At 38.6% G+C, this 26,361-nt stretch overlaps 1 protein-coding gene across 1 annotated transcript; it reads right to left on the reverse strand.

The window, feature by feature from the left end:
• Nucleotides 1-1,799: 1,799 nt before the first annotated feature.
• Nucleotides 1,800-26,341, reverse strand: LOC117328790 (acid ceramidase-like). Its single transcript, XM_033886337.1, has 13 exons — nucleotides 26,233-26,341; nucleotides 24,366-24,409; nucleotides 18,838-18,922; nucleotides 18,501-18,590; nucleotides 18,256-18,334; nucleotides 17,728-17,802; nucleotides 15,947-15,992; nucleotides 12,627-12,771; nucleotides 10,683-10,737; nucleotides 9,337-9,515; nucleotides 5,200-5,367; nucleotides 4,424-4,480; nucleotides 1,800-4,211 (listed from the first exon to the last, which is right to left on the reverse strand). Exons 1-13 carry the CDS (start codon nucleotides 26,293-26,295, stop codon nucleotides 4,122-4,124), a joined length of 1,176 nt encoding a protein of 391 aa, XP_033742228.1. The 5' UTR covers nucleotides 26,296-26,341; the 3' UTR covers nucleotides 1,800-4,121.
• Nucleotides 26,342-26,361: the final 20 nt, after the last annotated feature.

Consider the following 26,361-nt stretch of genomic DNA (forward strand, 5'->3'; position numbering starts at 1 on the left):
ACTTTTGCGCCGTTTTACTCCTCTGATCTAACCACTGTAACAGTTTTCCTTCTGCTCTACTCTTCTGCTGAAATAGTCCACTCCCAGTCCTTATCTACCAACACAGGTTCCATACGATTTCCTGCATCTCCAGCTTGTTCTCTGCTGTGCCACACGCTGACCATTTTCGGCTTGTCCTAGTAACCACTCCATCTTCCCGTAAATGGCTGTGTCTGGAATCGTTCAGCGTCATGGTGAATCTACAGTCGGACGTCTCGACATTTGTAGCTGAAATGTCTTGCTTTACATTGCCTACTGCTGTGAACCTTGGTGGTACCTCCAATTGTAACTTGCTGACCCATCTCTTGGGGGATTCAACCGGTGTCAGTTGTAACTCGTGCAGCCTAAGGGCCAATGACAGCCTAGGAAGACCATCGTGTTGGTACAACTAAGCATTGAATTCCCCAGGCATCCCAGACTTGTCGATCCTTTTCATCCATTCGTTAACTCGTTCTTCGACCTCTTTTCGGAGAGGGTATCGTCGTACAAGCTGCTTGAGCATTTCTTTGAGTTGTTAACGATAGATGGTATTTCCTCCCTTTGGACTTGAAGGATGAGCTGTCCTGTCAACCGCCTTTCCTGATGATCATATACCATGCAAAGCTATACAATGTACCTCGATCAGCTTGTCAGCAAGGATATGTTTAAACTGCTCTACAGATGTGGAGTACATGTACTTCTCTTTTGGAACAAAACAACATTCTGCTCTCTTCCGATTGTTCCTTTTTTCAACATCCTCTTCAGGAGTATCCACAGCCTGGACACTTCTTATACACACAGTATGGCAGTCCACTCGGACTAGGTGCTGATATCTTCCTTCCAAGAGGACTCTCCCAATTTCGATGGTGTACTACTTGTATGTTCCACGTATATAATCCTGCGACAGTTTCCCTAGTCGAGTTTCCCTAGTCGCGTTGCCCTGTCTGCGTCACAATGTGTGTTTCTCAAATTGTGCTACCTATCTACTCTACCTACCTACTCTACCTGGAGCTTTCCAGTTGGCTTTAACACTCATCCGCCAATATGTTCTTAGCAAACCCAAATAGTTTTTGACAAACTATTTTCTTCTTTTAGTTTTGGGCTTCCTACCAGGTCGTTTTCTATCGGCCATTTTTAGTTTCTACTAATTTCAAAGTTGTTCAATAATGATTACAAGTGTTATTATCACCTCTTTATATGAACATCAGTGAAATCATTTTAGCACACGTTTTCAATTACGATTTAAGCCTGAACTTGAAATACAGATGGTTAATTTTTAAACCAATGTTGTCATTAAGCTTGGCAAAAGTGTTGTCATATTAAACCAAACCTAGAATATACTCAGTATGTTTGATATTTGATTCTGAATTTCAATTTCAGTTAACTGTTAATTTCACTTGCCTTTTGTCGTGTATTGTTATCCTTTTGGTAAATTACAGACCTATAATAAGATTTGATAGGGTGGCCAGCGGTCATCTCTAATGAAGACCTTTCAAATAAAACTAAACAGAGAAAATGGCGGTGGATTGGTCACACAATGTGTAAAGCACCAGCAAACGTCACTCCGAAGGGATTGGACTGGAACCCCCAAGGAAGAAGGAAAGATGGCAGATCCAGGCAGACTCTGCAAAGGAGCACCGAAGCTGAAATGAAGGCAGCCTGTATGACAGGGGCCGAACTGAAGAGGGTCTCTCAAAACCGTGTCTGTTGGAGGAGTGCTGTTGCAGTCCTTTGTTCCCGAGAGGAACCAGAGTCATAAGTAAAGTAAGTAAGTAATAAGATTTGGTAGCTTTGTCACCTCAATGTGTGTAAAACACACATCAGAAAAAAAACAATGGATTTTATTTTCTTGAGTAAGTGATACATAGTGTATAAAAGTCTAAACAGAATGAAACATAGAGAGGACTCAAGTAAATTAAAACATCAGTTTACTTACTAAGCACTTGATTTACATACAATATAACAAATGAGTGTTCCCACAGCCTATATATTGCATTGTACGCACTGCTTTGTCTATTTCACTAAGAAACAATAAGAATACGTCATATCATTCATTCTGAAACCATGCATACCATTTTCACAATGTATCAAATAGCTAAAGCGTATTACATTTTTATGTGCATTAAATGTCAACATGCCAAGCTAAAGCATCTCATTGTTGTCTGTAATCACTATCTAAATCTCCTGTATGTCACTCTCCTGCCTGCAGTTAGTATCAAGACAATTCTGCTATTCAAATACTGTTCAATAACTCCCTCCAATTAGTCCTGTAGGACTTGTACAATTGCTGACAAATTCTAGGACTTGTACAATTGCTAACAAATTCTATGCTGACAAATTCTAGGACTTTTACAATTGCTGACAAATTCTAGGACTTGTACAATTGCTGACAAGTTCTAGGACTTGTACAATTGCTGACAAATTCTAGGACTTTTACAATTGCTGACAAATTCTAGGACTTTTACAATTGCTGACAAATTCTAGGACTTTTACAATTGCTGACAAATTCTAGGACTTGTACAATTGCTGACAAATTCTAGGACTTGTACAATTGCTGACAAATTCTAGGACTTTTACAATTACTGACAAATTCTAGGACTTGTACAATTGCTGACAAATTCTATGCTGACAAATTCTAGGACTTGTACAATTGCTGACAAATTCTAGGACTTGTACAATTGCTGACAAATTCTAGGACTTTTACAATTACTGACAAATTCTAGGACTTGTACAATTGCTGACAAATTCTATGCTGACAAATTCTAGGACTTGTACAATTGCTAACAAATTCTATGCTGACAAATTCTTGGACTTGTACAATTGCTGACAAATTCTAGGACTTGTACAATTGCTAACAAATTCTATGCTGACAAATTCTAGGACTTTTACAATTGCTGACAAATTCTAGGACTTGTACAATTGCTGACAAATTCTAGGACTTGTACAATTGCTGACAAATTCCAGGACTTGTACAATTGCTGACAAATTCCAGGACTTGTACAATTGCTAACAAATTCTATGCTGACAAATTCTAGGACTTGTACAATTGCTGACAAATTCTAGGACTTGTACAATTGCTAACAAATTCTATGCTGACAAATTCTAGGACTTGTACAATTGCTGACAAATTCTAGGACTTGTACAATTGCTGACAAATTCTAGGACTTATACAATTGCTGACAAATTCTAGGACTTTTACAATTGCTGACAAATTCTAGGACTTGTACAATTGCTGACAAATTCTAGGACTTGCACAATTGCTGACAAATTCTAGGACTTGTACAATTGCTGACAAATTCTAGGACTTGTACAATTGCTGACAAATTCTAGGACTTTCACAATTACTGACAAATTCTAGGACTTGTACAATTGCTGACAAATTCTATGCTGACAAATTCTAGGACTTGTACAATTGCTGACAAATTCCAGGACTTGTACAATTGCTATCAAATTCTAGGACTTGTACAATTGCTAACAAATTCTATGCTGACAAATTCCAGGACTTGTACAATTGCTAACAAATTCTAGGACTTGTACAATTGCTAACAAAATTCAAACAGTCATCTCTTTGTATCTGTATATGGTTTTGTCATTATAAAAAAGGTGAAAAAAGATGAAAAATAGAATAAATTGCTAAATGTTGATGAATGTAATAGAACCGTGGTCATTATATATTCATATAGTGACCACAGTGACAAGATATGACAACATGTGCCTGATGGTATCAAGACAATGCTTTTGTTTAAATAACCAGAATCTGCAGTAACACATCCACACATCCACACATCCCAGGGATCACACTAGGCACATAGAGAAGGAATATCAAGTATTGATGGAATGGATATATCATATAAATGAGATCACAGCACTGCTTTGAAAAGCTATAGTTCGAGATGTATGGTAAGGTAATTATCAATCACTGGTAAGTTGGTGTTCTGCTGGATACAAAAGTCTGTCAACATTATCCTGGATACTACAATGGACATGTACAGTTACCAGGAGTACATGGGTCTGGACAGTTACCATGGAGTACATGGGTCTGGACAGTTACCATGGAATACATGGGTCTGGACAGTTACCATGGAATACATGGGTCAGGACAGTTACCATGGAATACATGGGTCAGGACAGTACTGAAGCCAGACTTCAAGATGGCCGCTGTCTACCTGCATCAGAGCTGTATATGTGGTTAGCTGAAATGTAGAGCAATAGTTTTAACACTTTAAATCAGACATAACGCAATCCTTCCACATCAATGTTAACATTTTACTCTGATTTGTAACTCATATAAAATGCTTCAAGCTTAGATGTCTGGGGATCAATACGTGACAACAGTAGAGAAATAAAATCTCCGGATTTGAGAATAAGGTATACATTGTAATTATGTAATTTATATAGTACATACCTTATTGAGGACTGGCCTGGACGATAAAACGTTGTGAAGTCCTTTTATTGATACACCCTGAAACAATACATTTAACCCCTTCACCAAAAATCAAAATATTCTAATTTGAAATCTGCCTACAAAGCCCCAATTATAGTGTCTGAATAATGTTTATCATGTTAAAACCACCAATCAAACGTACCAGGCAATCCACATGTTATGGTGGTCATTTAATTACATTGATATAAAATTTAATCTAGAACAGTTATGGAACTGTTGTCAGGCAGCTGACTAATAAATATCCATGCTCCTCAGATCAGTCTACTCTGATTTACATTCTACCCCAAACACTTAATTTAGATAAAAAGATGCAAAATCAAAAAGATTTTGTCTACAGACAAAGGGACATAACTGAATAAAACTGGTAGAATCAGACTACTCTGATTTACATTCTACCACAAACAATCAAAAAGGTTCTGCCTACATACAAAGGGACATAACTGAATAAAACTGGTAGAATCAGTCTACTCTGATTTACATTCTACCACAAACAATTTAGATAAAAAGATGCAAAATCAAAAAGGTTCTGCCTACATACAAAGGGACATAACTCAATAAAACTGGTAGAATCAGTCTACTCTGATTTACATTCTACCACAAACACTTAATTTAGATAAAAAGATGCAAAATCAAAAAGGTTCTGCCTACATACAAAGGGACATAACTCAATAAAACTGGTAGAATCAGTAGTACAGTAACATGTTTCTTTATTGACTACTAAGTGTATTGACCAGTACCTGCTGTGTCATATTGCCCATACAGTGGTGAGCAGGTGTACGCCTATCGTCAAGGAAAAGTGGCGCTGACCAGTGGTCATAATTGGTCTCCAGTATGTACCAGCCATTAGCACTCTCCATGTCCCACACATCTACTACAAATTCTCGTGCCCGTGTGATGACACATCCCTAATAATCAAGGACAGAAATTATGGCAGTTTAATACAACTACAGGTATGGAGTTGACAAGTTACAGCCTAGTTCATAGCGGGACAAAGCTAAAAAAAATAATAGAAATCAAACATACTGAGTATTACAAAAGCAACACATGTCCCTCTTGCGGCCCCTCCTAGCTATTATGGTCAATTGCACATGTCTAAAATTTGATCCAAATCCTTAAGGAATGAAGCGCTAGGGCGCTAACTTAAAATTGAAATGGTGACCTTGACCCAACAACCTTAACACTCATATTTTATAGATATTATGATCCTAAATAAGAGTCTTTAGTTTGATGAAAATGCCTCAACCCCTGGGGGTCAGTCAGGGCCAACATGTGCATGCCATCAAACTGTCATCCCATGCTGACAATGGTTACAAAATTAGAATGAATTCCAATAGAAATAAAACAAATAAAAGTCAAAAATGTTATTTCCCTATATAAACTATAGTAAAGTTTAGCCCCGCCCCAGGGGCAAACTTGAGACCCCAGGGTCATGAAATTCACAATTTTGGTAAAGAACCTTCAAACCCAGCCATCTATGAAGTGTATTTGATTCTATCATATCTGAGAGTAGAGAAGAAGATTTGTGAAATTTCAGTCAATTTGGCCCTTTTTAGTCCCGCCCATCAGCCCCTGGGGGTCAGTCAGGGCCAACAGTTGCATGCCATCAAACTGTCATCCCATGCTGACAATGTTTACAAAATTAGAATGAATTCCAATAGAAATAAAATAAATTAAAGTCAAAAATGTGATTTCCCTATATAAACTATAGTAAAGTTTAGCCCCTCCCCAGGGGCAAACGTGAAACCCCTGGGTCATGAAATTTACAATTTTGGTAAAGCACCTTAAGACCCTTCCATCTATGAAGAGTGTTTGATTCCAGCATATCTGAGAGTAGAGAAGAAGATTTTTGAAGTTTTAGTCAATTTGACCCTTTTTGGCCTCGCCCCTAAGGCCCCTGGGGGGTGGGGACCATATAATTTACAATTTTGGTTGACCTTTAGCCATAGAAGCTTCCTGCCAAATTTCATAGAATTTGGTTTGTGGGTTTTGGAGAAGAAGTCGAAAATGTAAATTGTTTACGGACGGACGACGCACGACGGACGACGCACGACGGCGGACAAAAGGGGATTAGAATAGGTCACTTGAGACTTTGTCTCGGGTGACCTAAAAAGTTAAAAAAGTAACAGTGACTTTGACCTGCATACAACCACCTTGTCTGATACATCATGGTGCTAATATATAATTGGGTGAAGTTTGATGAAAATCCCTAAAGGAATGAAGACACTATGAGCATTGACAAGGTTTTCCTAAAAGTAGTAACGATGACCTTGACCCAACAGCATTGAAATTCAAACTTTTCCCAGAAGTTATGGTCCTTTATCATTGTCTGAAGTTTTATCAAAATTCTTCAAGGGATTAAGCTGCTATAGAGCTGACAAAGGATTTTCTAAAAATAGTAACCATCACGTTGACTTTGACCCAACAGTTTTATAATTCAAACCTGTCCAAATTATCATGGTCCTTTATCATTGCCTGGAGTTGATAAAAACCCCTCAAGGAATAAAGTATTCCAAAGATTTCTAATGTTTTATTGTCCTTTCGAAAATCTGATATTGGCTGACTAACATCAGAACTCCTACCATAGTGAAAACGAGGGGAAAAGCTGACCCACCTTCCGGTCGGCATTAAGTGTATGTTTCTATCTATTCAATACCTTCCTGTGGATAGAAAACACACATATATGGAAACATTGGTCATTTTTTAACATACTTGACCATACAGGTATACATGTCAACATATATGTCATTTTACTCATTCTATGATCCAACTTCTAGTCTCAGACATTTCATGGCCATATTTGGTATTGACAGGGATCACATGACACAAGGTAATCTTCATGCGGAAAATAGTTTCCTGTGAGACTTTAATCATCTGATTCACATTAAAATAAATAATGCAGCTAATGTTAGTTAGCCAATATCAGATTTTAAAATGGCTGACAAAACATCAGAAACCTTCGGATTAGAAATGAAGCTGCTAGTGCACTGACAAGGCATTTTTTTAGAAATGATGACTTAACCTTAACCCAACCTTACACTCAAAATTGTCCGAGTTATTATGATCCTTAAAATTTGTAAATTTGTGAAGTTTTATCAAAATCTCTCAAAGAATGATACCGTTAGACTGCTGACAAGAATTTTCTATAAAAAAATTCACTTTAATTGATATTGTCCTTGACACAACAACTGCAAAACTCAAACTTGTCCAAAAATTATGGTCCTTCATTATTGGGTTAAGTCTAATCAAAATCCCTCCAGGAATGAAGCCGCTAGAGTGGAAACAATCTTTGGTGTTTCGTACATACATAGTATACAAAACAGATGAAGGGAAAAACTATAGTCCTCCCCTCCCCCTCCTGTCTGACTGATAGAGGACTACCTGGGGGTAGCATACTTGCCAACTTTCCCGATTTAGTCGGGAATTTCCCGATTCCAGACTCCCTGCCCCGTCTCCCGATCGTATAGATAAAACATAGTGTATTCTCCCGATTTTGGAGAATATGTCTTGATAACCCCGTATGAAGCCCCTATTCATCTTGTTAGTTTGATTTAGGCCTATGACAGGTAACGCTTGCTGGCTAGTGAAAGACGTGTGGGGCATTGGTCTGTGAACTGACCTGCTTACAGACCGTAACGAAATTCTGACACTTCACTGACTGCAAGGGTGACAATACCCCGATAAATAAACAATTAATTAAAACCAATTAAGCTGAGGACGCGTGGTGATGGTTTTGTAGCAGGTCAGTCATGGTTGATTAAACGCTTGTAAATGGCTTCGTATACTGCCTTTGATGTCAAGCGCATAAACGACCTCTACTTGACAGTATATCTCGGACAGAAAAAGTGAAAACAACACTGGCAATGTTATCAACGGAGTATCAAATTTGACAGATTACTTATTGAAATTTTAACTACATTTAAACATTGGCTGATCTTTAGATAATTAGCACAAGGAAATAAATTCACAATAACGACCATATAGACCGAAGGCCTGGTTACCGGTAGGTAACGTCGTTTCAATCACCGTAGCATCAGCATACTTAGTTTCAATTAGCAGAGACTTATTTTGGCAGAAACTTTCCCAATTCACATTTTGAAAGACAAAAACATGTCCACAAATACTCACTTTCTTAAACTAAATACTGTCATGTTGAAACTTTGAATTTAAGTACATATGTATCAGTCCCCACCTACAAAGTACTGAGTTGTAAGCCTAAATTGATTACAACTGCTGGTACAGCCCTTTTTTTTTTTTTTTTTTTTGAAATTTCATTCAGATATTATATTGTACTCTAGATATTTATCGTGACATTTTAGGTATTTTCTTTTGAAGTTTACTGCTGGAGAGAAATTAAAGCTAGATAGAAGGTGATATCATTGTGATAATTTGCATTTAATTGACTGACATCTATCTTACAACATAATTTTCATAACATATCTACCTGGTGAGTTAAATCATTTCCAGAAATAATTAAAAATGATGTAATTTTGCAGCTATTTTTTTGTAACATGTTGCTTATATAATTATCTTTCCAAACTTGAATAAAAAAGATCATTGGCCAAGCTTGAAATAAGTTTTCCCCCCCCTTTTTTTCAGTGAGGGAAGGAAGTTTAAGTGTTCATGCAAGGAATTTATTTTCCAATAGCAAATTATCTCCCCTTAGTTTTTGTTTGCTAAATGTGTCGCGCGTGAAATGTGTTTTCCGGTCAAAAATGTCGCTCACGCACTTTCTCCCCCATGAGAATTTTAAAAAGTTGGCAAGTATGGGGTAGTAATGGTTATCTAACTGACCGGCATCAATAGTTACTAGTATACTGTCAGAAAGTGCCCCACGATGTGTTACGAATCAAGTATTTGTAATTAAATAATGATACCTGTTGATAAAGTCCTGAGGTTTTATTGCCACCAAGTATGAAATAGGCTGGGGCCAGCATCTCTTCATTTGACAACATTACTTTTGCCTCCAGAAAGCCAGAGGCTGACTCCATTACTTGTCTTGTCAGGAAGCCCATCCATTGCCCCGTACGTTCTCCAAGGATCCACTCCATCAGTCCTGTAATAGATATCACTAGGTCATCAGACAGTCACAATATACCATCAGTCCTGTAATAGATATCACTAGGTCATCAGACAGTCATAATATACCATCAGTCCTGTAACAGATATCACTAGGTCATCAGACAGTCACAATATACCATTGGTCCTGTAATAGATATCACTAGGTCATCAGGCAGTCACAATATACCATTGGTCCTGTAATAGATATCACTAGGTCATCAGACAGTCACAATATACCATCAGTCCTGTAATAGATATCACTAGGTCATCAGACAGTCACAATATACCATCGGTCCTGTAATAGATATCACTAGGTCATCACACAGTCACAATATACCATCAGTCCTGTAATAGATATCACTGGGTCATCAGACAGTCACAATATACCATCAGTCCTGTAATAGATATCACCAGGTCATCAGGCGGTCAAGCAAATCCTAGCTTGCAATTTTTAAAATTTTGGAAGTACATGAAGAAGTCTTAGTGAAACTGGCCAAAAAGATCTAATGTCAGGACCAATAAAGCAAGCAATGGATTAAGTCTGAGAGAAATATTTCACACAGAACTTGAAATAATGGGCAGAAACCAAATACCTATTTTCAGTAACAGTGACCTCGGCTTTTGACCTTAGGACCTTAAAAGCAATCCCAAGCAATCAGTTTCTGTGAAAAAGCATTGAAGTCTAACAGGGATCAGTCCAATACTTATAACTCAAGATATTGTGTTGAAACAGGAGCGGTCTGACCAAATGACTGACTGACAGGGGATTAAAATAAACAGGGACGATCTGACCAAATGACTGACTGACAGGGGATTAAAATAAACAGGGACGGTCTGACCAAATGACTGACTGACAGGGGATTAAAATAAACAGGGACGGTCTGAACAAATGACAGACTGACAGGGGATCAAAATAAATGGGGACGGTCTGACCAAATGACAGACTGACAGGGGATCAAAATAAACAGGGACGGTCTGACCAAATGACTGACTGACAGGGGATCAAAATAAACAGGGACGGTCTGACCAAATGACTGACAGGGGGATTAAAACAAACAGGGACGATCTGACCAAATGACAGACTGACAGGGGATCAAAATAAATGGGACGGTCTGACCAAATGACTGACTGACAGGTGGATTAAAACTATGTATATACTTACCTATGTAGCCACCATCTTTATTGAATCTCTCATTCATAGTAAGTGTAAATAATTTCTGAAAAAAAGGACAAAATGTTGAATTTCTTTTCAAAATCAATCTAAGGATCCTTCCCCATTAATTTTATTAACATTTTCATATTAATATACATCAAACAGCAAGGGTAACACACATTTAAATAACTTTAGTTATACAGAGTACTTATCAAAAAATAAAAATTTGACGCCGGCCGGACAGACAGACAACGGACGCCGCACCACGGCATAAGCTCACTTGCCTTTCTGGCAGGTTAGCTAATAAAATACTTGTTGTGTAAATCTGACGCTACTAAGGATTCCCTGACTGTATGGCAAACAACCACACTGTACTTACAAACAACCACACTGTACTTACAAACAACCACACTGTAGCTGTACTTACAAACAACCACACCGTACTTACAAACAACCACACTGTACTTGCAAACAACCACAATGTACTTACAAACAACCACACTGTACCTACAAACAACCACACCGTACTTACAAACAACCACACTGTACTTACAAACAACCACACTGTACTTACAAACAACACACTGTACTTACAAACAACCACACCGTACTTACAAACAACCACACCGTACTTACAAACAACCACACTGTACTTACAAACAACCACACTGTACTTACAAACAACCACACCGTACTTACAAACAACCACACTGTACTTACAAACAACCACACTGTACTTACAAACAACCACACTGTACTTACAAACAACCACATTGTACTTACAAACAACCACACTGTACTTACAAACAACCACACTGTACTTACAAACAACCACACTGTACTTACAAACAACCACACCGTACTTACAAACAACCACACTGTACTTACAAACAACCACACTGTACTTACAAACAACCACACCGTACTTACAAACAACCACACCGTACTTACAAACAACACACTGTACTTACAAACAACCGCACTGTACTTACAAACAACCACACCGTACTTACAAACAACCACACCGTACTTACAAACAACCACACTCTACTTACAAACAACCACACCGTACTTACAAACAACCACACTGTACTTACAAACAACCACACTACTTACAAACAACCACACTGTACTTACAAACAACCACACCGTACTTACAAACAACCACACCGTACTTACAAACAACCACACCGTACTTACAAACAACCACACTGTACTTACAAACAACCACACTGTACTTACAAACAACCACACTGTACTTACAAACAACCACACTGTACTAACAAACAACCACACTGTACTTACAAACAACACACTGTACTAACAAACAACCACACCGTACTTACAAACAACCACACCGTACTTACAAACAACACACTGTACTTACAAACAACCACACTGTACTTACAAACAACCACACTGTACTTACAAACAACCACACTGTATTTACAAACAACCACACCGTACTTACAAACAACCACACCGTACTAACAAACAACCACACCGTACTTACAAACAACACACTGTACTTACAAACAACCACACTGTACTTACAAACAACCACACTGTACTTACAAACAACCACACTGTACTTACAAACAACCACACTGTACTTACAAACAACCACACCGTACTTACAAACAACCACACCGTACTTACAAACAACCACACTGTACATACAAACAACCACACTGTACTTACAAACAACCACACTGTACTTACAAACAACCACACTGTACATACAAACAACCACACTGTACTTACAAACAACCACACTGTACTTAAAAACAACCACACTGTACTAACAAACAACCACACCGTACTTACAAACAACCACACCGTACATACAAACAACCACACTGTACTAACAAACAACCACACCGTACTTACAAACAACCGCACTGTACTTACAAACAACCACACTGTACTTATAAACAACCATACTGTACTTACAGGTTTGATAGCTGTCAGAATGCCAATGTATCCTGCAAAGTTGACGGATTTGAAGACAGTTTGGCCTCCTTTCTGGAAATCCACAATGATCACCAAGGGTCTCAGCAGCTCTGTTACTGCCCAGGTGTTGTTCTTTATATCCCAACTACAACAATATCAGCTACAATAAGGTCTCTCAGATCACCATCACATACAGTAGTCAGACAGATCTTACACTGTCACATACAGTAGAGTCAGTACAGATCTTACACTGTCACATACAGTAGAGTCAGTACAGATCTTACACTGTCACATACAGTAGAGTCAGTACAGATCTTACACTGTCACACATACAGTAGTCAGTACAGATCTTACACTGTCACATACAGTAGAGTCAGTACAGATCTTACACTGTCACATACAGTAGAGTCAGTACAGATCTTACACTGTCACATACAGTAGAGTCAGTACAGATCTTACACTGTAACATACAGTAGTCAGACAGATCTTACACTGTAACATACAGTAGTCAGACAGATCTTACACTGTCACATACAGTAGAGTCAGTACAGATCTTACACTGTAACACAGTAGTCAGACAGATCTTACACTGTCACACATACAGTAGAGTCAGTACAGATCTTACACTGTCACATACAGTAGAGTCAGACAGATCTTACACTGTCATATACAGTAGAGTCAGTACAGATCTTACACTGTCACATACAGTAGAGTCAGAACAGATCTTACACTGTCACATATACAGTAGTCAGACAGATCTTACACTGTCACATACAGTAGAGTCAGTACAGATCTTACTCTGTCACATATAGTAGTCAGACAGATCTTACACTGTAACATACAGTAGTCAGACAGATCTTACACTGTCACATACAGTAGAGTCAGTACAGATCTTACAATGTCACATACAGTAGTCAGTACAGATCTTACACTGTCACATACAGTAGTCAGACAGATCTTACACTGTCACATACAGTAGAGTCAGACAGATCTTACACTGTCACATACAGTAGTCAGACAGATCTTACACTGTCACATACAGTAGTCAGACAGATCTTACACTGTCACATACAGTAGAGTCAGACAGATCTTACACTGTCACATACAGTAGTCAGTACAGATCTTACACTGTCACATACAGTAGTCAGTACAGATCTTACACTGTCACATACAGTAGTCAGTACAGATCTTACACTGTCACATACAGTAGTCAGTACAGATCTTACACTGTCACATACAGTAGAGTCAGACAGATCTTACACTGTCACATACAGTAGAGTCAGAACAGATCTTACACTGTCACATACAGTAGAGTCAGTACAGATCTTACACTGTCACATACAGTAGTCAGTACAGATCTTACACTGTCACATACAGTAGAGTCAGACAGATCTTACACTGTCACACATACAGTAGAGTCAGTACAGATCTTACACTGTCACATACAGTAGTCAGTACAGATCTTACACTGTCACATACAGTAGTCAGACAGATCTTACACTGTCACATACAGTAGAGTCAGTACAGATCTTACACTGTCACATACAGTAGAGTCAGTACAGATCTTACACTGTCACATACAGTAGAGTCAGTACAGATCTTACACTGTCACATACAGTAGAGTCAGTACAGATCTTACACTGTCACATACAGTAGTCAGTACAGATCTTACACTGTCACATACAGTAGAGTCAGTACAGATCTTACACTGTCACATACAGTAGAGTCAGTACAGATCTTACACTGTCACATACAGTAGTCAGTACAGATCTTACACTGTCACACATACAGTAGAGTCAGTACAGATCTTACACTGTCACATACAGTAGTCAGTACAGATCTTACACTGTCACATACAGTAGTCAGTACAGATCTTACACTGTCACATACAGTAGTCAGACAGATCTTACACTGTCACATACAGTAGTCAGTACAGATCTTACACTGTCACACATACAGTAGAGTCAGTACAGATCTTACACTGTCACATACAGTAGAGTCAGACAGATCTTACACTGTCACATACAGTAGAGTCAGTACAGATCTTACACTGTCACATACAGTAGTCAGTACAGATCTTACACTGTCACATACAGTAGAGTCAGTACAGATCTTACACTGTCACATACAGTAGAGTCAGTACAGATCTTACACTGTCACATACAGTAGTCAGTACAGATCTTACACTGTCACATACAGTAGTCAGTACAGATCTTACACTGTCACATACAGTAGTCAGTACAGATCTTACACTGTCACATACAGTAGTCAGACAGATCTTACACTGTCACATACAGTAGAGTCAGTACAGATCTTACACTGTCACATACAGTAGAGTCAGTACAGATCTTACACTGTCACATACAGTAGAGTCAGTACAGATCTTACACTGTCACATACAGTAGAGTCGGTACAGATCTTACACTGTCACATACAGTAGAGTCAGTACAGATCTTACACTGTCACATACAGTAGAGTCAGTACAGATCTTACACTGTCACATACAGTAGTCAGTACAGATCTTACACTGTCACATACAGTAGAGTCAGACAGATCTTACACTGTCACATACAGTAGTCAGTACAGATCTTACACTGTCACATACAGTAGAGTCAGTACAGATCTTACACTGTCACATACAGTAGAGTCAGTACAGATCTTACACTGTCACATACAGTAGAGTCAGACAGATCTTACACTGTCACATACAGTAGAGTCAGCACAGATCTTACACTGTCACATACAGTAGTCAGACAGATCTTACACTGTCACATACAGTACAGTCAGTACAGATCTTACACTGTCACATACAGTAGAGTCAGAACAGATCTTACACTGTCACATACAGTAGAGTCAGACAGATCTTACACTGTCACATACAGTAGAGTCAGTACAGATCTTACACTGTCACATACAGTAGAGTCAGAACAGATCTTACACTGTTACATACAGTAGAGTCAGTACAGATCTTACACTGTCACATACAGTAGTCAGTACAGATCTTACACTGTCACATACAGTAGTGTCAGAACAGATCTTACACTGTCAGTGACATTGATCTTTGACCTTTGACACAGGAAAGCAATCACAAGGAAGCACTTTAAATAAGAAAGCACTTTATGGAGTTTGAGTTTAATTGGCCCAAAGAAACTCAAAGTTATAGTACGTAAATAAAAGTACTGACAGACAGTGATTACTATAAGGCATGTATGCACATAAAATAAGATGAAAAAATTTTTAATTTCAATGTTTTTTTTTATCTGAAAAACAAAGTTATTAGCCTTAATCAAGCATATATACCCTGAAGAAATAATATTTACCCAAGAAAAAGACCAAAGTCAAGATTTCTTGCATGATAAAGTGTACCTGAAATAAAGGCAAAATCAATTAAATTACATGTATCAGTTTTAGTTTTCCGACGAAGCTTATTTCAAGTAAAAATTGACAAATGACATGTTGGATAGAAAATTGTACTATGATTGCCAAGGAAGTATCTTATTCATAGTAAAATGAATCCCATGGAGTTATCAACACAAAATTCCACTGAGTTATAAATAAAGAATCACATTGAGTTACCAACACAGAATCCCATTGAGTCATCAACACAGAATCCCACTGAGTTACCAACACAGAATCCCATTGAGTCATCAACACAGAATCCCACTGAGTCATCAACACAGAATCCCATTGAGTTATCAACACAGAATCCCATTGAGTTACCAACACAGAATCCCATTGAGTCATCAACACAGAATCCCACTGAGTCATCAACACAGAATCCCATTGAGTTATCAACACAATCATCTAACAACAGGCTATATTGGGCTAAACTTTTTCAGAATTATAATCAGTAATATAATTTTGGAAACGTTTAGCAATTTGGTTTCTGTAGACATTCAAAATAAAGTAGTAAACTTATAACTGTATGTAAACTGTATAGCCAAGATAAGCAAGAGGCCCATGGGCCTTAACGGTTCCCTGAGATTTGAATTATTTCAGTTAATTTAATTGACCCTTTTTGGCCCAACCCATCAGTTAAAGGGGTCAGTCAGGGCCAACACGAGCATACCATTAAGCTTTCATCCCATGCTGATAATGTAAACCAAGTTAGAATGAATTCCAATGGAAATCCAACAAATAATTGTCAAAAATGTGATTTCCCTATATAAACTATTTGCCCCCAGGCCCTGGGGGTCAGTCAGGGCCAACATATGCATACCAACAAACAGTCATCCCATGCTGATAATGTTAACCAAGTTAGAATGAATTCCAATAGAAATCCCAACAAAAAATTGTCAAAAATGTGATTTCCCATAAACTATAGTAAAATTTACCCCCTCCCCAGGGGCAAATGTGAGACCCCAGGGTCATGAAATTCATAATTTTAGTAAAGTCAATTTGACCCTTTTGGCCCCACCCCTAGGCCCTGGGGGTCAGTCAGGGGCAACATGTGCATACAAGTACCAACAAAGTCATCCCATGCTGATAATGTTAACCAGGTTATAATGAATTCCAATAGAAATCCAACAAATAATTGTCAAAAATGTGATTTCATAATATAAACTATAGTAAAGTTTACCCCCTCCCCAGGGGCAAATGTGAGACCCCAGGGTCATGAAATTCACAATTTTAGTAAAGTCAATTTGACCCTTTTGGCCCCGCCCTTAGGCCCTGGGGGTCAGTCAGGGCCAACATGTGCATACCAACAAACAGTCATCCCATGCTGATAATGTTAACCAAGTTTTAATGGACTTCACAAATTTGGTAAAGCACCTTAAGACCCTTCCATCTATGAAGAATGTTTGATTCCACCATATCTCGGAGTAAAGAAGAAGATTTTTGAAGTTTTAGTCAATTTGACCTTTTTTGCCCTGCATCCCTCGGGCCCCTGGGGGGTGGGGACCATATAATTCACAATTTTGGTTGACCTTCAGCCATAGAAGCTTTCTGCCAAATTTCATGGAATTTGGTATAGCGGTTTTGGAGAAGAAGTTGAAAATGTACATGTAAATTATTTACGGACGCACGACGATGGACAAAAGGCAATTAGAATAGGTCACTTGAGACTTTGTCTCAAGTGACCTAAAAATCCTTCACTCACCTTTAGGATCCTGTGCAACTATGGATGTGCAGACAGTAAAAAACTCGTAGAAGATATTGAAGAAAACAATTTCTCCTAAAAAATGAAAGTTAATTATTAAAGTTACACAACAGATAATTGAATGGACACAGTATCTGTATACTGTATTTAATGGAACAGACTTACTAAAAACTACCTCATCATATAATCTTATGTTTGCTTTATACGTGTAGATACCAAAGTATCAGAAATATGTTACTTCATGTAAATGGTAGTTATAACTGTGAATGTTTAATGTTTATTACTTAAATCTTGTAGCAGCACGTCCAATGTTACAACACTGTAAAATCTTAATGTAAATTGATCTGGATATTTTAGTTTACCAATTAACACTAACAATTTTAATGTTATTTGATCTGGATATTTTATTTTACCAATTAACACTTAAAATTTTAATTTAATTTGATCTGGATATTCAAGTGTAACAACACCATAAACTTTTCATGTAAATTGATCTGGATGTTTCAGACATAAGCTCCAGGAACTTACCCAGTTTCAGACCAGTGGCGTTTGCAATCCCTCTCATTTCATCAGCAAACGGCTGTGGTAATGTCTCATCAAAGGCAGGCTAAGGACATATGTAATTGAATAACAAAACTAATGACACTACAGCTCTGACAAACATATGGAAATCCAGTAACCTATACAAATTTTAATTAAATTGAGTTGATTTTCTAAAATAGAGAATCAACAAATATTTCTTCGCTTCATTTAAACAATCTTTTGTCACTTACCCCTTCTTTGTCAATGAAGTTGACAATAGCCTGGGATCCATTAAAAATGTCACTGATGAACGACTTGAACTCATCCAGTAACTTCTTAATCTGTAATTATACAAAATTCTTTTTATGAGATGGCACACTTTCATCTACAGTACATCATGATCCAGCTTCAAAACACAATATTAATGTTAACCGGCACTTTGGACGATTCAGAGACAATGTTCATACAATATACAAAGTACCATAGCTGGCATACACACTACATTACAATAATACTTAGTACTGGATATCATGTTAATTATACCTTTACCTCCTACTATAACCAGCTTATAGATTGACATACAACTACCTCAGGTCCTTTGTTCTTCACTACATGTGTCCATCTTTGGGCAGCAGGGAGGTCAAGGTTGACCACGTATGAAGGCACTTTACGGCTACAAATAAATCAAATTAATAACTACAACAAGAGGCCCAGGGGCCTTAACGGTCATCTGACTCTAAATTAAAACCCTTATATTATTGTAGTATGTATTCTCTGTAGCAAGTATATAGTGGCACTGTTGGCCATGGTGGCCATCTTGGATTTCTGACTGACCCAATAAATAACAACACTTGGTCTGGACAATCTAAGGATAATTTCTGGTAAGTTAGAGCTGAATCCCACTGGTGGAATTTGAGAAGATGTTTGAATAGGCATTGTTCAGGAAAACCATGATTGCACAATCATGTAACAAAATGGCCGCCATGGCTGCCAAGTCAATGATTTTACGAGGCCAAAAAATAACACTTTGTTGGCCCTCCTTCCTTAACATCCTCACCCATTTCCAGCTCAATGGCACCAATGGAACATGGCGGCCATCTTGGATTTCAGACCAATAAAAAAATAACAACACTTGGTCAGGATCCTCTCAGGAACATGTCAGGCAAGTTTCAGCCCAACAGCACTGTTGGAACTTGAGAAGAAGTTTAAAATGTGTTATGGCGGCCATCTTGGATTTCGAATCGGCCCGAAAAATAACACCACTTGGTGGGGATCATCTCAGGATCATTTCTGGCAAGTTTGTGCCCAACAGCACTGGTGGAACTTGAGAAGAAGTTTAAAATGTGTTTTTCAAGATGGCGGTTATGGCGGCCATCTTGGATTTCGAATCGGCCCGAAAAATAACAACACTTGGTGGGGATCATCTCAGGATCATTTCTGGCAAGTTTGTGCCCAACAGCACTGGTGGAACTTGAGAAGAAGTTTAAAATGTGTTTTTAAAGATGGCGGTTATGGCAGCCATCTTGGATTTCGAATCGGCCCGAAAAATAACAACACTTTGTTGGCCCTCCTTCCTTAACATCCTCACCCATTTCCAGCTCAATGGCACCAATGGAACTGGAGAAGAAGTTTAAAAAGTTGTTTTTAAGATGGCGGCCATGGCAGCCATCTTGGATTTCAGACCAATCAAAAAATAACAGCACTTGGTCAGGATCCTCTCGGGAACATGTCAGGCAAGTTTCAGCCCAACAGCACTGGTGGAACTTGAGAAGAAGTTTAAAATGTGTTTTTCAAGATGGCGGTTATGGCGGCCATCTTGGATTTCGAATCGGCCCGAAAAATAACACCACTTGGTGGGGATCATCTCAGGATCATTTCTGGCAAGTTTGTGCCCAACAGCACTGGTTGAACTTGAGTACTTGCCCAACAGCACTGGTTGAACTTGAGAAGAAGTTTAAAATGTGTTTTTAAAGATGGCGGTTATGGCGGCCATCTTGGATTTCGAATCGGCCCGAAAAATAACAACACTTGGTGGGGATCATCTCAGGATCATTTCAGGCAAGTTTCAGCCCAACAGCACTGGTGGAACTTGAGAAGAAGTTTAAAATGTGTATTTCAAGATGGCGGCCACGGCAGCCATCTTGGATTTCGGACCGGCCCGAAAAATAACAACACTTGGTCAGGATCATATCAGGATCATTTCAGGCAAGTTTCAGCCCAACAGCACTGGTGGAACTTGAGAAGAAGTTTAAAATGTGTTTTTCAAGATGGCGGCTATGGCGGCCATCTTGGATTTCGAATTAGCCCGAAAAATAACAACACTTGGCGGGGATCATCTCAGGATCATTTCTGGCAAGTTTCAGCCCAACAGCACTGGTGGAACTTGAGAAGACGCTTAAAATGTGTTTTTCAAAATGGCGGCTATGGCCGCCATCTTGGATTTCGGACCGACCCGAAAAATAACAACAATTGGTCAGGACCATCTCAGGATCATTTCAGACAAGTTTCAGCTCAATAGCACAGGTGGAACTTGAGAAGAAGTTTAAAATGCGTTTTTCAAGATGGCGGCTATGGCGGCCATCTTGGATTTCGGACCGACCCAAAAAATAACAACACTTGGTCAGGACCATCTCAGGATCATTTCTGGCAAGTTTCAGCTCAATAGCACTGGTGGAACATGAGAAGAAGTTTAAGATGTGTTTTCAAAATGGCGGCTATGGCGGCCATCTTGGATTTCGGACCGACCCGAAAAATAACAACACTTGGTCAGGACCATCTTAGGATCATTTCAGCTCAATCCCACTGGTGGAACTTGAGAAGAAGTTTGAAATGTGTTTTTAAAGATGGCGGTTATGGCAGCCATCTTGGATTTCGAATCGGCCCGAAAAATAACAACACTTTGTTGGCCCTCCTTCCTTAACATCCTCACCCATTTCCAGCTCAATGGCACCAATGGAACTGGAGAAGAAGTTTAAAAAGTTGTTTTTAAGATGGCGGCCATGGCGGCCATCTTGGATTTCAGACCAATCAAAAAATAACAGCACTTGGTCAGGATCCTCTCGGGAACATGTCAGGCAAGTTTCAGCCCAACAGCACTGGTGGAACTTGAGAAGAAGTTTAAAATGTGTTTTTCAAGATGGTGGTTATGGCGGCCATCTTGGATTTCGAATCGGCCCGAAAAATAACACCACTTGGTGGGGATCATCTCAGGATCATTTCTGGCAAGTTTGTGCCCAACAGCACTGGTTGAACTTGAGAAGAAGTTTAAAATGTGTTTTTAAAGATGGCGGTTATGGCGGCCATCTTGGATTTCGAATCGGCCCGAAAAATAACAACACTTGGTGGGGATCATCTCAGGATCATTTCAGGCAAGTTTCAGCCCAACAGCACTGGTGGAACTTGAGAAGAAGTTTAAAATGTGTATTTCAAAATGGCGGCCACGGCAGCCATCTTGGATTTCAGACCGGCCCGAAAAATAACAACACTTGGTCAGGACCATCTCAGGATCATTTCAGACAAGTTTCAGCTCAATAGCACTGGTGGAACTTGAGAAGAAGTTTAAAATGTGTTTTTCAAGATGGCGGCTATGGCAGCCATCTTGGATTTCGGACCGGCCCGAAAAATAACAACACTTGGTCAGGACCATCTCAGGATCATTTCAGACAAGTTTCAGCTCAATAGCACTGGTGGAACTTGAGAAGAAGTTTAAAATGTGTTTTTCAAGATGGCGGCTATGGCGGCCATCTTGGATTTCGGACCGACCCAAAAAATAACAACACTTGGTCAGGACCATCTCAGGATCATTTCTGGCAAGTTTCAGCTCAATAGCACTGGTGGAACATGAGAAGAAGTTTAAGATGTGTTTTCAAAATGGCGGCTATGGCGGCCATCTTGGATTTCGGACCGACCCGAAAAATAACAACACTTGGTCAGGACCATCTCAGGATCATTTCAGGCAAGTTTCAGCTCAATCCCACTGGTGGAACTTGAGAAGAAGTTTGAAATGTGAAAAGTTTACGCACGGCGGACGGCAGACGGCAGACAGCGGACGGTGGACGGCGCACGACGACGGACGAAGCATGATGACTATAGGTCATCCTGACCCTTCGGGTCAGATGACCTAATAAATCTGGACAATGAAGACAGCTAGGGCAGCATATGTTTATACAACTTACCCAGGGGTGTCATGTTTATTGACTTACCCAGGGGTGTCATGTTTATACAACTTACCCAGGGGTGTCATGTTTATTGACTTACCCTGGGGTGTCATGTTTATACGACTTACCCAGGGGTGTCATGTTTATACAACTTACCCAGGGGTGTCATGTTTATACAACTTACCCTGGGGTGTCATGTTTATATGACTTACCCAGGGGTGTCATGTTTATACAACTTACCCTGGGGTGTCATGTTTATACAACTTACCTAGGGGTGTCATGTTTATTGACTTACCCTGGGGTGTCATGTTTATACAACTTACCCAGGGGTGTCATGTTTATACAACTTACCCAGGGGTGTCATGTTTATACAACTTACCCAGGGGTGTCATGTTTATACAACTTACCCAGGGGTGTCATGTTTATACGACTTACCCAGGGGTGTCATGTTTATACGACTTACCCAGGGGTGTCATGTTTATACGACTTACCCAGGGGTGTCATGTTTATACGACTTACCCAGGGGTGTCATGTTTATACAACTTACCCAGGGGTGTCATGTTTATATGACTTACCCAGGGGTGTCATGTTTATACAACTTACCCAGGGGTGTCATGTTTATACAACTTACCCTGGGTGTCATGTTATATATATTATGATGGAAATACATTTACAACTAGAGCTGTCACCGAGGGGGTGACAAGTATACCCCCCGCTTTTCCATGATTGGTTTGGATACTTTGTGAAGCTGCCTATTTATGGTACTATAACCAAATCAAATATATTCTATGTTTAGGCAAATGAGCTCAAATGAGAAAGACATTGTTACAAAAAACAAAATAAATCCATAGCGGGACAAACTTGTAACCATTTCTTACATAAAGGGTCATAACTCTGGGTTTTATAGGAAAAAGCTGTTCCTGGCGGCAAAATTCCATGTGGTCCGTAGCTTCAACTCCGTATAAAGTTTCAAGAAAATCCATCCAAAACTAAGTGTATGCATAGACAGGCAAAATTTTGCTCGTTTTCAAAGAAAAAGGGGCATAACTCTATTAGAACTGGTAATTTGGCAAAATCTTTGCATAGCTAGCACAGCCTCATAGGGTCCTCTAACTACATACCAAATTTTAGTAAAATCCATTGAAAACAAAGCAAATGCATAGCCGGACAAGCTAGTAACCATTTTTTACATAAAGGGTCATAACACAGTAAAAAGGGTTTTATCGGAAGAAGCCGTACCTGGAGACACAACTTCATGCCATCCTTCAACTCTGTAAAAAGGTTCAAGAAAATCCATCAAAAACTAAGTGAATGCATAGCCGAACAAAATTTTGCTCGTTTTTAAAAGAAAAAGGGGCATAACTCTATTAGAACTGGTAATTCGCCAAATCTTTGCATAGCTAGCACAGCCTCATAGGGTCCTCTAACTACATACCAAATTTCAGTAAAATCCATTGAAAACAAAGCAAATGCATAGCCGGACAAGCTAGTAACCTTTTTTTACATAAAGGGACATAACTCTGTAAAAAGGTTTTTTTCGGAAGAAGCCGTTACTGGAGACACAACTTTATGCCATCCTTCAACTCTGTATAAAGTTTCAAGAAAATCCATCAAAAACTAAGTGAATGCATAGCCGGACAAAATTATGACACATTTTGTATGAAAAAGGGGCATAACTCTGTTAAAATCACTATAGGGAACACAAGTTCATATGGTCTTCTAACTATATACCAAATTTGAGTGAAATCCATAAAGAAATGAGCGAATGCATAGCCGGACAAATTTTGTGAGACTGATGGACGGACAAGGTGATTCCAGTATACCCCCCCTAACCTTGTTGCGGGGATATAATTACTTATGATCTGATTCTGAAGGAGATAAAATTAACATCTTTCTACATACAAATAGTGTATATATATAAATCAAACTAATTCATATGCATATTGCTGCTTCATTTACCTTTCTGGTGGCGGATAAGCATTATCAACGCATTCTTCTGTAAACTGAAATGAAAAAGGTAAAGGTTTTGAGGGTATAGAACTAAAATTCCACCACTGCCACAAATTTTGTAACATGGGACAAACATAGAATCATTCAGGCTATGTACTCTACAGCTAGGGTGCAGTTTTTAAATGGTCCAAAAGTTCAGACACACTAGAGGAACTTAGACTGAACCTCTGTTTATTGCGGTCCTGTGTTTCTGTACTTTGGGTTCATCTCATTGAGTATAACATAGTAGATTTCTTGAAGTTCATAAAATTAAATGTTCTTCTCAAGAGTCTGAAAATCTGGTTTGCTTTTTTCACTTTTTCACCAATATGGTTTTCAAAAGTTAATTCAGAGTCTACATTAACTCCAACATCTTTTTCTCTATAGGATTAAAGAACCTGTGTTGTTGTTGTCAAGACAGGATAATATTCTTTCTATGGTTTTGTAGGCTTACTGATGGACCTGTATTTATTTATGTACATGTATATCTACAATCCCAATATACTTGTCTGATTGTGACAAATGAAGAGGAAATAATAAACCAAATCAGTTATGAGAGCCCCATAGGATGCAGCGGCCATTTAGTCTAAAGCTTCAACTTTAATTGAAAGAAAACCAACAATATTAAAGCTATAGGTTTAGCAATAGAGAATATGGCAGTTCCTTTTTGTTAGTTTGTGTTTTCCTGGTAGCAATAACGGATATTTGTAATCTTTAGGAATGGTGCGTTGTTGATACGCCCTCCACATTGGTATAACCATTGGTATAACAGTGGACTCTAATCTTACATACGAGGACCACATAAGCGAGAAAGTAAATAAAGCCAATTCTATATTTGCCATCATCTATGGATAGAAAATCCTTTATACCTATATATAATTATTAGTAAGAATTCACCTAGACTTTGCCAGTTCAGTGTGGTCACCAATAAAAATGAAGGACATTGAGAAACTAGAGGGAGTGCAGCAACAAAACAATTACCAGGCCTGAAGAATCTTACTTATGAGGAGAGATTATAGGAACTTATTAACTTGCCAACCCTCTCATTCCGTAGGATTAGAGGAGACATATTGATAAGATATACAAGATCCTAAGTGGTACTTTTAACCAAGAAACAAACATCCTTATGCATTGAGACAAAGCCGTTATAAACCAGTTCCAGGACAAACTCAAGGAAAATCTACCCACAAAGACCAAAAACAAGTCTCAGAAGGAACTTTTTCTCCCACAGAGTCTGGAAAGTTTAGAATAATCTACCTGAAAAGTAGCCGGCGGATTCCCCTAACACAAACACATTCAAGAATCGACTAGACAGACTATGGAAATATCAAGAGTTATACATCAACTACAGGCAATTGACAGAAATACAAACAGTGCCAAAATTGAGTCCAATGAAGAGGAATCATAATTCCTGTACTAGAAAATATCAATAAGTAACTTGATGAACATAGTAGTAGTATTTATATTGTCAATTCCTAAAGCTGTTTACCGCACTGAAGTATCATATTTATATTAAATTTATAATTTGTTATTTATGATAAATGGATAGGGCTTTCAGTCTGCATCCATTACTTTCTTATTGAACTGCTAGCTATATAGGCTATATGTCTGGTGTAGGGCCAGAGCGCACTACAACAGGAAAACGTCGGGAGTGACATAACTCCTACCATACATTTTTTTTTTTTTTTTTTTTGAGATGTTTACCCAGGGCCAAAGGAAACTCTGGCTAGATTACTAGCTATCGTTTACTTTTGTTGGCGTAATACTATAAGTAATACTCGAACAATAAACTGAATTTTGCAAATAACTGAGTTATTCTTTTTTAAGAAAAGCTTACCGGTGGAATCTGACAATTTATCAGACTGATGAAAGCAACAAAACACACCAAAAAAATCCTCATCTTGTGACCAAGCCAAACATTGACATGTGACTTTCATCAGAATCGGTTAAACGCTTCATTCTCAGC

The sequence above is a fragment of the Pecten maximus genome, chromosome 6 (assembly GCF_902652985.1).
Source record: "Pecten maximus chromosome 6, xPecMax1.1, whole genome shotgun sequence".
Lineage (NCBI taxonomy): Eukaryota > Metazoa > Mollusca > Bivalvia > Pectinida > Pectinidae > Pecten > Pecten maximus.